At 34.2% G+C, this 14,989-nt stretch overlaps 2 protein-coding genes across 2 annotated transcripts; both read right to left on the reverse strand.

Moving 5' to 3' along the window:
- Positions 1-2,431: 2,431 nt before the first annotated feature.
- LOC114722385 (transcription factor bHLH18-like) lies at positions 2,432-4,728 on the reverse strand. The gene is made up of 5 exons (XM_028908416.1): positions 4,673-4,728; positions 4,304-4,378; positions 3,598-4,200; positions 3,118-3,489; positions 2,432-3,015 (listed from the first exon to the last, which is right to left on the reverse strand). Exons 2-5 carry the CDS (start codon positions 4,334-4,336, stop codon positions 2,941-2,943), a joined length of 1,083 nt encoding a protein of 360 aa, XP_028764249.1. The 5' UTR covers positions 4,337-4,378; positions 4,673-4,728; the 3' UTR covers positions 2,432-2,940.
- Positions 4,729-11,840: 7,112 nt separating this feature from the next.
- Positions 11,841-14,788, reverse strand: LOC114722427 (COMPASS-like H3K4 histone methylase component WDR5A). Its single transcript, XM_028908461.1, has 2 exons — positions 13,923-14,788; positions 11,841-12,513 (listed from the first exon to the last, which is right to left on the reverse strand). The coding sequence occupies exons 1-2, from the start codon at positions 14,595-14,597 to the stop codon at positions 12,220-12,222; spliced, it is 969 nt and encodes a 322-aa protein (XP_028764294.1). The 5' UTR covers positions 14,598-14,788; the 3' UTR covers positions 11,841-12,219.
- Between the last annotated feature and the right edge of the window lie 201 nt (positions 14,789-14,989).

The following is a 14,989-nucleotide window of genomic DNA, read 5'->3' on the forward strand; positions in this document are numbered from 1 at the left end:
AAATTTTTCCATTAATTTAATTCAATAGATATTTTTAAATTAGTTTAAAAAATATTAATAATATTTATCAATGACGCGCGCGCGCACACAGGTTGTCTCCTATGTAATTGACAGGTGGATAAACATATCAATGTCTATCGCTTGAATTGTTTGACAAATATTCCCACAAATATATATCATAAAATACTTGTTCGTGGGCCTTATCATATAGTATTTTCTGAATTGTCCAAAACAATTTTCTAGATACGCTTTATTTAATACTCATGAACCAACTACACAATCTCTTAGTTAATCAATGCTCCTCTTTTCCTATTTATAAATTATATTTAATATGTTTCACATAGAAATTTTTTTTAAATTTCATTAACTCTCATTTAAAATTCAATAACTTTCTAACTTCATTCCTATTTAATATACATTATACCTCATATAAACAAAGTCAACACAATAATAAATGAAGGTAAAATTATACATCTATACAAAAAAATTCTCTTAGTGCCTTATCAATAGGACTAAAAAATATCTTCTCTACCCTATAAATAGGATTAGAGAAGTAGCTCTTTTTTTTTTTGGCCAAAAAGAGGAGTAACTTATTGTCCCCCTAATATTGAGTTTTGTGGACGTTAATTATAAAACTCTAAAAGGCGTTTTAAAATTTTAACTGAATTCCTTAGTTTATATAAAATTATATTAACAGATATTTATAATCTTTATAATAAGTAGCAATGAGTATATAAATAAAGGCATTGATACTCTGAAATACATGAATTACTTTTATACAAAGTACTAATATCCGGTATATTTATAAATTCTGTCTTATACATACAAATAAAGAAATATACATATACACAGACATATATAGACAGTACAGTGTACAATTATTTTGCGTGTAATTATAATTTCATGAATTTTAACAAACTAACCAAATCTCAGTAATATATTTTACATCACAAAGTAATGGTCGAGAGACGATTATTTGTCATCATCAAGTATCCATCATCTTCAAAAATGGCGTACGTCTTGTGGGAAAATGAGAACGGAATACGAAAAATTGTTTGAATCAAAAATTTGGAACAGCGTTATTAAAAAATCAATCACCGACCACGACAAAAGGACCAGTTGACGAGTGTCATATGCAAGTATATACTACCTCTAGTTCTTAATATAAGAGCTAGTTAATTAATTTGAGTAAATTAAAAAAATTATTAGTTAAGTTAGTATTCCTAAAATATCAACTAGAACTACTATTTAATGAAAATTTCATCATATAGAATTACTACAAAGATTACCTTAAAAAATAGATAAATATGATAAATAAATTGGATTGGAGTTTTATATTTAGAACTAAATTAAAAGTCAAATTAACTCTTACATTAAAAATCAGAGGTAGTATCAACATATCAGTGAAACTATAGATCAAACGAGGATTCAAACTCTCTTAATATCCATAAAAAACAAAGGGACATATATAAAATACTCTTCCGGTCCTAAATATAAGACCTTTATATACACTAGTATAAGGGTTTTATATTTAGAACTGGAGGAGTAAAACATTTTTGGTTGAGGATGCTGGCTTTGGGTTACGGTGGCTTTAACAATATATGTGCGTTTATTTTGCTATCGTGATCACGAGCGACATCAGTAGCAAGTTGGCGAAACAGAAAACAAAAGAAAAGGAACATCACCAAACAGAGCTCTTTATTATGCTTTTAACAAATCTGAGCCACATGTCACATGAATTCTTTGCTTTGTTGCCTCCAGCAAAAGTTTCGAGTATATCTGAACGTGTCAACGAACTTTAACTTAACCCCAATAATTAATTATTTATATTTTAACGCTGGATATATAGATATAGATAATTTAATATTATCCACAATGCATCCTAGTTAAATTATTTCATTATTAAGCACATGAAAGAATATCATCTTCAATAAATTAATAATGAAAAAGATTGGTCTAGAAGAACGACGAAAGCTTTTGTCTTTTTTTTTTTTTTTAAATAGATTACGAGCCTGGCCAACAGATCATGATGTGTACTAAGTTTTTCGCAATATTAAATTGTAGCACCAAGCAGTAACAAGAATGAAGTTAATTCAACTTATGCTGATCCGTAACAATGAGGTTGGGTCTCCTTAAACCAGGATTTGAATTCCTACCTTAAGGAATGTCTACATTCAGTATTTAACAGTGTTCCAGATAGGATTATCTCTAATTAAAAAAAAAAACTTGTACTTGCTTAAAAAAGATTAATTCCGATCCCTTGACACGCGCTGGCCGCATAATAATTGAGACCCCCCAATGGTCACACTCCTTCATGTGAAGGCTAATTTAATTTCTTAAACTCGTTTATGCTCGTATCTGGATGTTGTCGATCCAGGATATCTTAAAATAAAACTTACGACCAGATATGCTCTTCATATTTTTCTCGGGAAATAACAAAGTGTCATTGATCTATCAGAAACACAAGTATACTGCTTGATTTGAGGACTATTGTACTGATACATAGAATGACTTTGGAGATATTGAAATAAAGTGAATTGCTTGCTATCGTCTGTCAAACTACACCTTTTTCTCCAAGGAAAGAGGTGTAATTGAGTATTCACGTCCTCTCAAAAATCCATGGTCCCAAAAGTACCAAACAAATTGAAGAGACAAGCCATTTCGGGTAGGATAAACGTAGCGAACCAGTGAGCTACGCAAAAACAAGAACGAAAACCCTTCGTGGCATCACCCTTCAAATTAAGCTTCCCATCAGACAAACCAACGTTAACTGATAGACTGTAAGCGATACTAATCACGCAGGCCTCTAATTCCTCCAGAATCCAGATGGACGAAAAAAAAGGAAAGGAGAAAGCGCCGCGGTAAAAATTATTATTATTAACACCTGTTATTCCTCATCACATCGGCCAATATTACTGTACGACAAAGCACGAACACACATTAATTTAAGTGCCTCAGTCCCTGCCTTAGGCTTCTTATTATATCCTTTGCTGTCACGCACTCTTCCTTGTTCATCTGCGACAAATTAACGCAACTTATACATTAATTAAATATAACAAGTGTTGGTGAGTTGACGGAATTTTGAAATAAATTAATATCATTTAAAGATTAATTTACCTGAGCAACAATAGTAACATCAAGAGTGGCATCCCCGAAGGGCAAGAAGCTGCTGCTCTGGACAGTGAGATGGAGATGTTGTAACTGGGAGAGTATGGTGGCGGCAGATCCATAGAGTTTGTCGCAGTGGATTCTGATGAGTACCTCCTTGCCCGAAACTCTCGCTTCGATTTCGGGCAGTGGCTGGGCGTAGCAGCCGTTGGAATTTTCACCGGAGGAGGAGCCATCATTGTCGGCATAGGCAACAGACCTGTTCACAAACACCGCTGTTTCCACTGCTTTCTTGGCTACCTGTTCCTCCAGAATCTTCACGCGCTCTTGCAGTTGCTTCACATAGTTGATCGCATCTCCTAGGACTGAAGCCTTATCCATCTGCACATATATGTATTGATGAATGTAAGAAGGTGTTGATTAGATTCTAGACAAAAGGACAAGATCAAAAGATAGAGTGATAATTAGTTAAAATGACAGTTAAAGTACCTTTTTGAGACCAGGAAGAATGGCGGAAAGAGCAATAAACCGCTGGCTGAGCTTCTCCCTTCGTTTTCTTTCGGCCATGACGTGATCCTGAGCTTGGATGGGATTTCTGGTAATGGTGGCAGTTTTTTTCTCATGTGGGAGAAAAAAGGAATCAGATTTGTGGTCATAGGTGGGCTGAGAAATGGAGAATGGAGCAATGAAATCCAAGTGGTCAGCGGAGAAAATAGTCTCGTTTTTAGGCTTGACAACAGGACTAGAATCCAAGCTGTGAAATTGGTGAGAAGCGACGTCTGGGGAAGAATTGGAGTTGTCAAAAGAAATGATTTGGGAGGTGGAATTAGAAGCAGAATTGTTGGAAGGGGCGATGGGGTCAGCCATTGTTGTGGTGGTGCAAGAGGCCCAGCTGGTGTTGTTGGTGCTCTTGAGTTGTTTGGTTGGTCTTTGTTGGGCGAAAGGTTCAGGACTCTCCACTGGGAGCCATTCATCACGGCTTCTTTTGGAGTCGAAACATGAATAGCTGTCGCCGCATCCCGACAAATCCTGAAAGTCATCAACGTCGTACGCCATACAATCCACTGGGTACTGCTCGAACATGCTCGGATCCTGTCATGTTTAATTTCAAAACTTGATTAGTTACAGATCGAACCACGCATATTCATAAATTAACTACAGAAGTTCAATGCCTAGAGCTATGATGCTTAATTACCAGCTCTGCGAAGTACTTGGATGAAATCTCCATTTTAATCTCCCTTAACTTTCCTTCCAATTGAGATACGCGACACTGAAAAAGCAACAGTGGTAAAAACTGATCTTAGCGCACAGATATATTGTCAGGGCATCTCATTCGCCAGGTCCTTAATTATTTATACGAGGAAGGCGTATCTTAAATTTTCATTGGATATGAGGAGAGACAAGTTTCAGAGACTAGATCCATTTCATGCTGGGAAAAGAGAAGATCGATCCGGAGCAAGAAGATTGTGTAATTAAGTTTCAAAACTCAGCTTAGGGAAACGTTGAAGAAAAACAGTTAACCGAAGCGAAGTAAAATAGAGAGGGACGACAAGCTTGCGCTTACCTTCAAGGAAGAGGGCTGAGGAACAAGATGGAATGAAGAGTTTGTTCTAATTTTCCAAGATTTGTACAGATGGGAAGAAATAAATTTGGAGAAGGGGTTATATAGGGGTATCGTACACGCTTCACACACATATTGTATCAACCACATGTGAAAATGGTATCCAGTTTATATCTCTCTTGGCCGTCGCTATTCCAACTCGGTCCCCCTTGCACTCTCGGCGATTCACTTCTCTAGTCAAATTGTGGGTTCTCTCTCTCTTTTATTGTCCTCTCCTTTTCTCTGGTTTGTTTATGGAATTGGATTCTCTCCACTACTCTTTCCATCCTCTTCCCCTCTACCACCCTTCTTTTCTCTTCACAACCATTAGATCAAAACTCTAATGGTCCAGATTTAATATGTTATAACATTTTATAAAAATAAATATTATGATAAAAAATAGATAAATAAATTTAAATTGTTAAAATCTAATCTGAACAGTTCATAACTACAGACTGTTATTATAAAGCAAATTTTTTTTTTTTTATTACAATTGTAAACTGTTAAGACCAGATTTTAACAGTTTAAATTTATTTTTTATTTTTTAATAATATTATTTTTATAAGATGTTAAATCTGAACCATTGGAATTTTGATCAAATGGTTGTGAAGAGAAAAGAAAGGTAGAGGATGGGAAGGCAGTGGAGATAATCCAAGTCCGTTTGTTTATGGCACCCAAATGAATAATCCAAACAAAAATCATCTCAACACTATTCTTTGTGGCTAAAATGTCAACATAAGTACTGTTTATATTATGGACCATACTCTAATAATTAAAAATCACACCGGTGCGCATACATACAGTGTAATTCAACCTATATTTTTGACCCAGAGCAATTCCGTAAAAGTAAGCAAGCTTGATATAACGGGGCAGTAAAATTTAATATTGTTTAATCCGGATCATGCTTTGGGTGTCCGTTTTGGTAACCGATTAAAGTTCTCGGGAAGTATAAATCTCGTGCCTGGCTAGATGAGCATAAGCCGTGATTAATTAACACTGAAAAATATGAATTTTGAATACCGATCATTAAATACACTATTAGCTAGAACTACTAAGCGTGAGCTTGATTTGTGGCTTACTAGTATAAATAATTAAGCAACAGATGATATTTTGAGAGGGGATATGTCCAGGCAACTTGAACTTGAATATAGGGTTTCTTGTTTTTGTCTGCTGGATTTTTTTTAATTAAAAATATATAAGTAGTCTATGTTGGTGCAGATGTGAAAACCAACACGTGAAAAGCGTGTGATGGTGCGGAAGGCTAGCTACTTCTGACTGAGGAGAGTGGGAAACGGATTGGAGAGACAGGTTGACCGAATATGGCGCATTGGAGGCTGACTCATCATCTCAGTTGGGCTCAATTCCTTCCTTTTCTTAAAAAACAAAAATTATTCTCTTTATAATGAGAGCTTAAATTGGAGATACTTTGACCAGGACACCGCGTACGTAGAGACGACTGGGAAGCTGGGAAAAAAGGTCGTGGATGCTCTTCACCCTCCCATGAAACGGGAATTCGTGCGTTAAGTTGCTGTACCTCAAAATGTGTGCCCTGGTCCTCCTTAATTAATCTTATCGTCAGTCCTAATTATAAGACTTTGTTGTTTATAAATGAAATTTTATAATTAGAACCGGAAGTAGGCTGTCATATTGTTTCGGCCACGTCCATACTAGTACGATGATGCTCCATCTATCCCCGTCTTTATTCACATCTCCACAAATTATTCCTCTCCCTTTTTCTTTATGATCATGCCGCTGCTCTTCTCTGTGAAGTATAAAACCACCTTCCGCTAATACTCTCTCTAACTTCTCCTTCTCATTCTTATATCTTGTCCACATTATATCTTTTTAATCTTTTACTATGTTGTTCACAAGGCTAAGTTTTAATTTGATGACACATCGTATTGTGTAATGCAAGTGTGAACAGTATATTTACCACAATAATTAAGTAAGTCTGTGGTTTAATGATCCACGGGGTCCATGGATGATACCATCATGACATGGCGTTTAGATCATCCATCCCGCCGAAGTTGCTCAAACTCATAATAATTATATAAGCACAGTATATTAAATACTTAGAGGGCATCATATCCGATTCCCCCCCCCCGCCGGCCGGTCTCGTTCCCACCTGAAAAAGCTTTTTTTTTTTTTTCCCAAATGATGTGGAGAGACTATCCCTATTAGAGGATATGTATATATGCATATATAGCTTCTTCTTTTTTTTTTTTGCAACTATATGCCTATAACTACGAAATAGTTGGTGCGATGACAGCATATATATGTCAATCATTTGACATGTTCAAACTCGTCTTCAAATTTCATACTTGTTATTAAAAGAAATCGATAGAAAATAAAACTAAGAGTTGAATAGAGTTTTTCAAAATGAAATCAGTCATCAGATTATCAAATCATGTAGTGCTAAAAGACAGCGATTTTGAAAACAAATAAGGAGGGGGTTTAGGATAAGCCGAAATAAGGTGTTGGTGTGTTGAGTTTAAATAATGAGAGAAATATATAAAAGAGAGAAGAAAAGAGGGAAGCGGAAGGCGAAGGAGGGGCTTTCAATGAAAAGTCAAAGGGTGTGTAGGGGAAGTTGACATATAGTGAGGGAAAGGAATCACGTGATAAGCGTTGTTAATGACCGGAATGAATTGTATTTTCTTTAACTTTGTCTTTTCTTGACTAAAATATTACTGCACTTAGGAAATTACCAAAAAAAAAAGATAATTCTACATAATAAAATTATTGACAACATAACCAAAATTTCGAAACAGCTATATCCTTATTTGTCATTACGATTGAAATAACTTATAAGCATGTTTTACATAAATCGAGACAAAACTTTTCTCACATATTTACTTTGTACTCCGTAAATAACAATTGAAAAGCTATTTATAAGTTATTCTAAACAGACCCTATATTTCCATATATAAGTAGTTAATTTATAAAAGGGCGAATATTGGTTGGACATGATTTTTTTTTGGCTTAGATTTTCAATAAAAATAAGGTAAATCAGTCGTGTATTAGGGTTTGCGTTATTATTAAAACTAAAAGAACGTGAATAATATAATTAACGACTAATTTTATGTTCTACACTAATGTTATCGATCAATCAAGTCAGATATATATATGTTTTACATTTGTTGGATAGAGTTTCTTTTTCGGCCTGAAAATATTTAGTAGAGTTCAAGGTAAGCACACACACACACGTATAAATTGCCAATGGCTTGTAAGTAGTGTTTTGTGGTTTATTTTAAATTTTGTGAGGGTGGGAACACGTAATAATGGGGGAAAGAAGGAAGCTTCACAGAGCACATTCAAAAGTGGGCGGTAAGAGAGAGGGTAAGAGATTACCAAAGAGAAAAGAAAAGACAAAAGTGGCCAAAAAAAACAGAAAGGCCAGGGGAGGGGAAAAAAGACCTCAGCTCTTACGTCAGGCCCAAAACTCGGGGCTTTGTCAGCAACAAACGTGGGAGTATTCCATTAACGGTCACGTGTGCCTGCCAATGCCACCGCGTCTGCGTCAATCCCCAAGCTTCGAGATCCCTCCTCTCACCAGTATCAGTTGTTTTCTAAGGTGTATTGTTTTTTTTTTTGGCCGAAAATTCTAAGGTGTATTCACTGTATTGTGAATTATGATTTATATCTTCACAATACTTTAGTGAATTTTTGTTCAGGGAGAATTATTAAGATGTTTTAAAAAAATTAATATAAAATTTTTTTAGTGACAAGTAATTACTTTGAATATGTTGTCATTTTTTACTCTGAAATTTATTGTTATTTACTCTTTTCTCATCGATAGATTTTAAGATATTTAATTCCTTTTTCTTAAACCTGATTATGATTCTCTCGTTTTTTTATATCATTATAATAAATTCTCTAATTAACTATGCTTATGTGTCATTTTTTTAGAATATTATTATTAAATTATAAATTCACGTGAAAAAAATAAACTACAAATAGATCTAGGATAAGATCATTTATTATAACGGAATGGTATACAAGGTCAATAGATCTCAATGAATAAAAAATAAGATTTATGGCTACAATAACTGTTAAGAGTAGTTCTAGATCTGGTCCAAAACAAACTATTATAGATAATTTATTGAAACTTTTGAATTTGAAATATGGTAAAGTAGTTCCCGGTTGGGGAACTACTCTTTTGATGGGTGTTGCGATGGCCCTATTTCTATATCTGTAATAACAAAAACAATAAATTTAAGAAATTCAATATAAGTATTTTTGTTTATATTTATGACTAAAACATGCTCTTGTGCTAAAAATTGAAGGGACTAATTAAGTTGTAGCTAATGCATTTTCATGATTTTTTTCCAAGATAAACCCATGCTTTAATTTGCATATTTGTAGTGACATGAGTTGCCATTATTGAGTTTTATTGCATCCATTGGATTGCACTCATATTATCATATGTTGTTTTTTAATATAAGAGTTAGTGTGATTTTTAACTTGGTTCTAACTTTTAAATAATACTCTAATATATTTTGTCTCTCATATTTATTTATTGTCTTTTAAAGTAGTACTTGTAACAATTACACATATTAAACATTACTAGCTAATACATATGATTAGTAAAGATATTTTAAAAAACGCAACACATATTTATTACAAATAACTAACTTAATAAAAATTTTTAATCTAATCAAATTAGTTAACTAATTTTTATATTAAAAAGTAGATGTAATATTCTATTAATAAACTCTCTGTTAGTCACAACACAAATAGGTGGCTGCCACCCGCGATAAAGGCACTTTCAACTTGACGGCAGCGAAAGCGCACTCTGTTATGTGCCTGTTTTGGCATCACTTATTTTGAGCTTATAAGTAGCTTATAAGCTCTATAAGCTCGATTGACACAATTTGGTCCGTTTGGATCAGCTTTTCTGCAATCGGGCTTTTGTCTGAAAAGCTACAATAAGCTATAAGCTAAAATTAACAGCTTATTATGACTTATAGCTTATGGCTTATAGCTTTTGAAATATGGAGAGAGAAAAAGTTAAGAAATTTATTACCTCTTTTGGTTCTTATTATAAGCCTCAAATAACTAATTTGTAGATAATAAAAATCAGTTAAAATTAGTTGAAAGTAATGAATAAGTTAGAAATATATTTTATTTTTAAATATGCTCCTAAATATACTTTTATTTTTCATGTTTCACTTTATATTTAAAATATTTTTTATGACTTCTTCATATTAAATTATTTTAATTTCATTGTATTATGTGAAATTATTTTTTTAATCATGTTTCATTATTTATTAAAACTCATATCTATTTTGGTCATTTTATAACCAACTTACTTTTACTCAATCATAATCCAAACAACCATTCCCCACTTTGTATTCTTAGGTTTACAGGAAATAACTGTCATATTTATTTTGTTTCTATTTATAAAAAAAAAATTGTAAAATGTATAATTTTTTAGTTAGTTTTTTATTTTACCTCCACTAATTACTTATTTTAATACTTAATATGTTTATTATCTTATTTTTCAATTTATTATTTTTGTATTTGAATAACTTTCTTATTCTCTTTTTTATATTCTCTTTCCCTTATAAATAAAAATATCGTTGAAGAGAAAACTTGCAATTTTACAAATTTAGTTTTTTAACTAATTTTTTAATTCACACGATTTAGTTAAATGTTTATCATAAAAAAGGGAGGAAGTATTAAATACTGCCCAAGCTTACCTTTTTTTCTTAAAAAAAAAAATCTGTTGCCTTTATTTATGTAATACTACTTCCAATTCTTAATATAAGATTTTGTTTGACTTTTATTTTGATCCTAAATATAAGACCCCAATCTACTTTGTTTCTTATGTTTATGTATTTTTTTCCAAAGTAATCTTTCTAACAATAGTAGGTTTAGATAACAAACTTGATCAGTAATTATATTTTAGGAAAAACAACACCTATTCATTACAAATAACTAACTTAACCAAGTTTCTTAATCTCTCTAAATTAGTCAACCGGATCTTATAATTAGAACCGGAGGCAGTATAATGTTATATACTACCTCTAGTCCTTATTATAAGACCCTATTTGACTTTTATTTTAGTCTTAAATATAAGATCCCAATTCACTTTGTCTCTCATATTTATACATTTTTTTTCAAAGTAACTCTTCTAACAATGATAGTTCTAGTCAATACACTTGATTAGCAAAAATATTTTAGGAAAGACAACACCTATTTAGGACAAATAATTAATTCAATTTACTTTTTTAATCTCTTTAAATTAGTCAACTGAATCTTATAATTAGGATCAGATATAAACGTTGACATACGTCCACTCTTTTCGAAGCTGTGGCCCAAGTTTTCTTCCCACTATTACTAATTAAAAATTCAACTATACTGTATTTTCTCAAGTTTTGTACGGGCCTGACCCTTGCGAACTTCAAGGCCCAACTTTATCAACGCCTCCAACATGCATATTTTTTAGGGATTTATGATTTTAAGAAAAGTGTGATGGAATGAAATCGATGGGCAAAGTATATACAGTTTTATTTTTTTGGATAATTTTACCAGAGAAATGGATGTCTCAATTATTTAGAGTTATCATAAAATAAATAGAATGGATTATAGCTTTTTTCTATCTTTTTTATGTTCGCACATGAGGCTAATTACAGAAAATATAGGAATAGCACGTTGTGAGGGGAGAAAGAAGGAGCGGAAGCAGCAAACAAGCAACCCCCATTGAAAAATTGGACAATGGATATGCATGCTCCTAGCTCAGACAAAAGTGTTCAAGTTATTGTCAGTGTCTGCGTCCTCAGTGTACAGGTGAGGATGAGAATAATGCGTGTTGTACTGGTCGGGTTTTTCCTTTTTCTAGTTATGAAATTTTCTCCTAGCACCAAAATTATGTTTGCAGAACTATTTTTTATTTGCCTCACAATGTTCCAACCTCTCTTCTTCCAATCTTTCCTACATATTTCTTGTAAACAATAGTCTTAATTCTTTTGTTACTTGTATTGCTACTCTCTTCCTAAAACTTCACGCAGAACAGATACATATAAAATTTGAGCATGAGTTCGAACCAAACCAACTTAATTGGTTTAGCATAACTAGCAACCAAGACAACCTTTTTATTCCCCTTACTTGGATGGATTTGGAACATCCCTGACTGTCTTAACTGTTGCTTGCGCATAAACAGGTAAATGATCATTTCAAGAGTACGTAACTTGCACAAGAAGTCATCTTGGGCAGCTGTGGTCTGTAGAGAAACAAGTGATTATACGCCAATCTTCCTATATGGAAGGCATAGAAATCCATACAAATGCTAAAGCTTCGGCTTCATGCATATGCCTCGACCTATATTCCCAACCAACAGTCATCTCATTAACATTTTAATACAAGAAGACAAATTGAGATCCCCACAGATCTCCTTTAAAATACTACGATTGCTACCCTCTTGGAACAAAGTGGGACCGGTTTCTTCACTGCTCAGATCCTCTTCTTCACCCCGGAACCATCGAGCATTTTCTACAATACAAACAAGATCATTCTTTCTGTTGAGTCCAAATCTTCACAGTTTTATCATCGCCAAGAGCACCAGAAGCAATCATGCTTTTTGTAGGGTGACAGGAGACAGATATAACAGTATCCGAGTGACCTTCCAATTTTTGTACTATTTTCCTTGTCTGTAGTTCCCACAAGTGTATACAACCATCTTCGGAACCACCTACTACATACTTCCCATCTGTAACAGAAAAGGAGGACGAAATGCAATACTTTGAATTAACATGACCCGTATACGTCTTCAGACACTTCCCAGTCGAATAGTTCCAAAGCCTCTGCAGATAGGGAAAGATTACAACATATGAACATAAGCCCATATCACGAAAGTTCAAAACTACGTAATGATTCTTAAACATCCGAGCCAATTAAGCTTTCAAATTTCGCTATTCAAGGGAAGAGATTAAAATAGGAAAAATTGCAATAAAGTCCCACATAAAAGAATTAAATACAAAAAAGTTCTTTAAAATTATCAAATTATTTTGAAATCCCAAGAAACCTCATTGTAAGAGATTTTATTTGTTTAATTGCCAAATCGCCCTTACTTTTTTTTTTAACTATGCATTGACAACTGAAAAAGCAATCGTTAACAACTTAAGATGTAATAATTAACAAATATCGCGGTAGGTATTAATAACATTTTCTCAGCATATCATAAAAATGTAATGTATGAGTTATTAATATTTGCAGTGATAGTTGTTAATCGTTATACCTTAAGTTGTTAATGACCACACTTTCAATTGTCAATGCATATTTTAAAAAAAGATAAGGACATTTTAGTGATTAAACAAATAAAATCTCTTGTAATGAGGTCTTTTGAGATTTCAGAATAATTTGATAATTTCAAGAAGCTTTTTTGTATTTAATTCTCTTAGGTGGGACCTTATTACAATTTTCCCATTAAGATATCCAATTGGCGGAATGCAATTACAGCAGTAGATACCATTAGAATAACCCAACATGAGAATCAATTCATTTTGCCTTTACGTGTTTGAGAACTTATGATATTCGGCCATAAGAATCCAAAATCTAGGCGGAGTTTGGGAGTTTCAGACTCCAGCATAAGAATTTTTATGCCCAAGTTCACAAGAACCTTTAGTGCTCAAGTATACATCTGCATTTCCAACATACAGGTGAAAGAGTCAATTTGAAGAAAACCGCCAACTTTTCTGTACCACAGCAGAGTCTTTCTAGTTTTATTACAACATACTGCTTTGTTCTTGTCCAAAAACCAAATGGTAAATGAATGTCATAAAAATCAAACAAGCCATTCGTATTTTAGAATATAGAAATCAAGAGTATTAAACAGCTATACTGTTTTCTGAGCCGAACAATTTACCACTAATCTTTGCAGTCTAACGTTGCAAGCAAATCGCTCAGAAACATTGCTTCTTCTTCCTATTTTTTCTCACCGAACCCCAAACATTAGTTGAGCTCAAAATCTGGATTTGACTAATCTTTCAGAGCTACTTTCTTGGACTAGAAGTTTCAAGACATGACAAAACAAATTTCCACAGGTAAGTGCTATCAGTTCATAATACTTGTTCTATATGATCCATGTCCCCGAAGCCGATAATAAATACAGGAAAAGGGCCATATATGAACCACAAAAGAAGCATATTGTGACCGAAAAGCTAATCATGCGAATTAAATACGACAAAGAAGCAAGTGAATTCGACTGAATTACCATAGTATTGTCCAAAGTGCCAACGAGGATAAATTTCCCATTGGGCGAGAACTTGACGAACGAAACGGGGGGATTCTCATCATCGATCAAAGTCTTCACACAATGCCCAGTTGTGGCATCCCAAATCCGGCAGAGCCCATCGTAGCTGCCGGAAACAATAAGAGAACCATCGCGATTAAAGTCCACGCCAGTAACGGGGTCGGAGTGAGCAGGGAGGACCCTCAAACACTTTCCAGACTTAACATCCCAAACTCGAACAGTCTCATCGAAGGAACCAGAGACGATGGTGTTGGACTGAGGATTGAAATTAACACAGAAGACGTAGTTAGTGTGGCCATGGAAAGTTTTGATAAGTGAACCAGTAGGAACATCCCATAAGCACAGGGTCTTGTCGTCGGAGGCGGAGGCGAGGAAGCGAGAGTCAGAAGAGAAGGCCAAATCAGATACGCCCAGATGGTGGCCTTGATACTCTTGCATAGGTGACAGATTCAGGCTTTCGGAATCTGAGTCGGAATTGGTGAAGCCATAAGTGCGGAGGGTCTTGTCGGCGGATGAAGACGCCAGGAGACGGCCGTTGGATGAGAATTTAACGGCGGAGATGGCGTGCTTGTGGTAAGATAGGGTTGTGAGAGCGTGTAGGGCGTGCGTGAAGGATTCCAATGATTCCGTCGACATTTCCTTTCTTCTGGGTTTCAATCTATTGATGATTTAACAACTTTATAAGGAGTCGCCGGTGATCAGGCAGAGGAGCTTGGGCGCCGGACTCAGGCTCCAAACGATTTTACCTTCAATACTCGCAGCCAATTTCTTTAATCCCTTTGACTTGTTGAGTCAAATGGTCAAACATCTGCTCAGAGAAGCTGTGAGCACGTGCGCGGTTTCTTATCCATTTCTTTCTTCCTTTATTTCCCCACTCTTTCATTTTCCTTTCTCTCTTTGTTTTATTTAGCATTTTCTTAGGAAAAATGACAAAAAATACTAGCTGATAAATTTCAAGGTAACAAATTACTCTCTGATTTTGACCCAACACATGCTAGGAATGGAATGTGGGGGCTCCAAGCAAAGGC

This window comes from Neltuma alba, unplaced genomic scaffold (assembly GCF_004799145.2).
Source record: "Neltuma alba isolate B1F8T4 unplaced genomic scaffold, ASM479914v2 tig00012092_pilon, whole genome shotgun sequence".
Classification (NCBI taxonomy): domain Eukaryota; kingdom Viridiplantae; phylum Streptophyta; class Magnoliopsida; order Fabales; family Fabaceae; genus Neltuma; species Neltuma alba.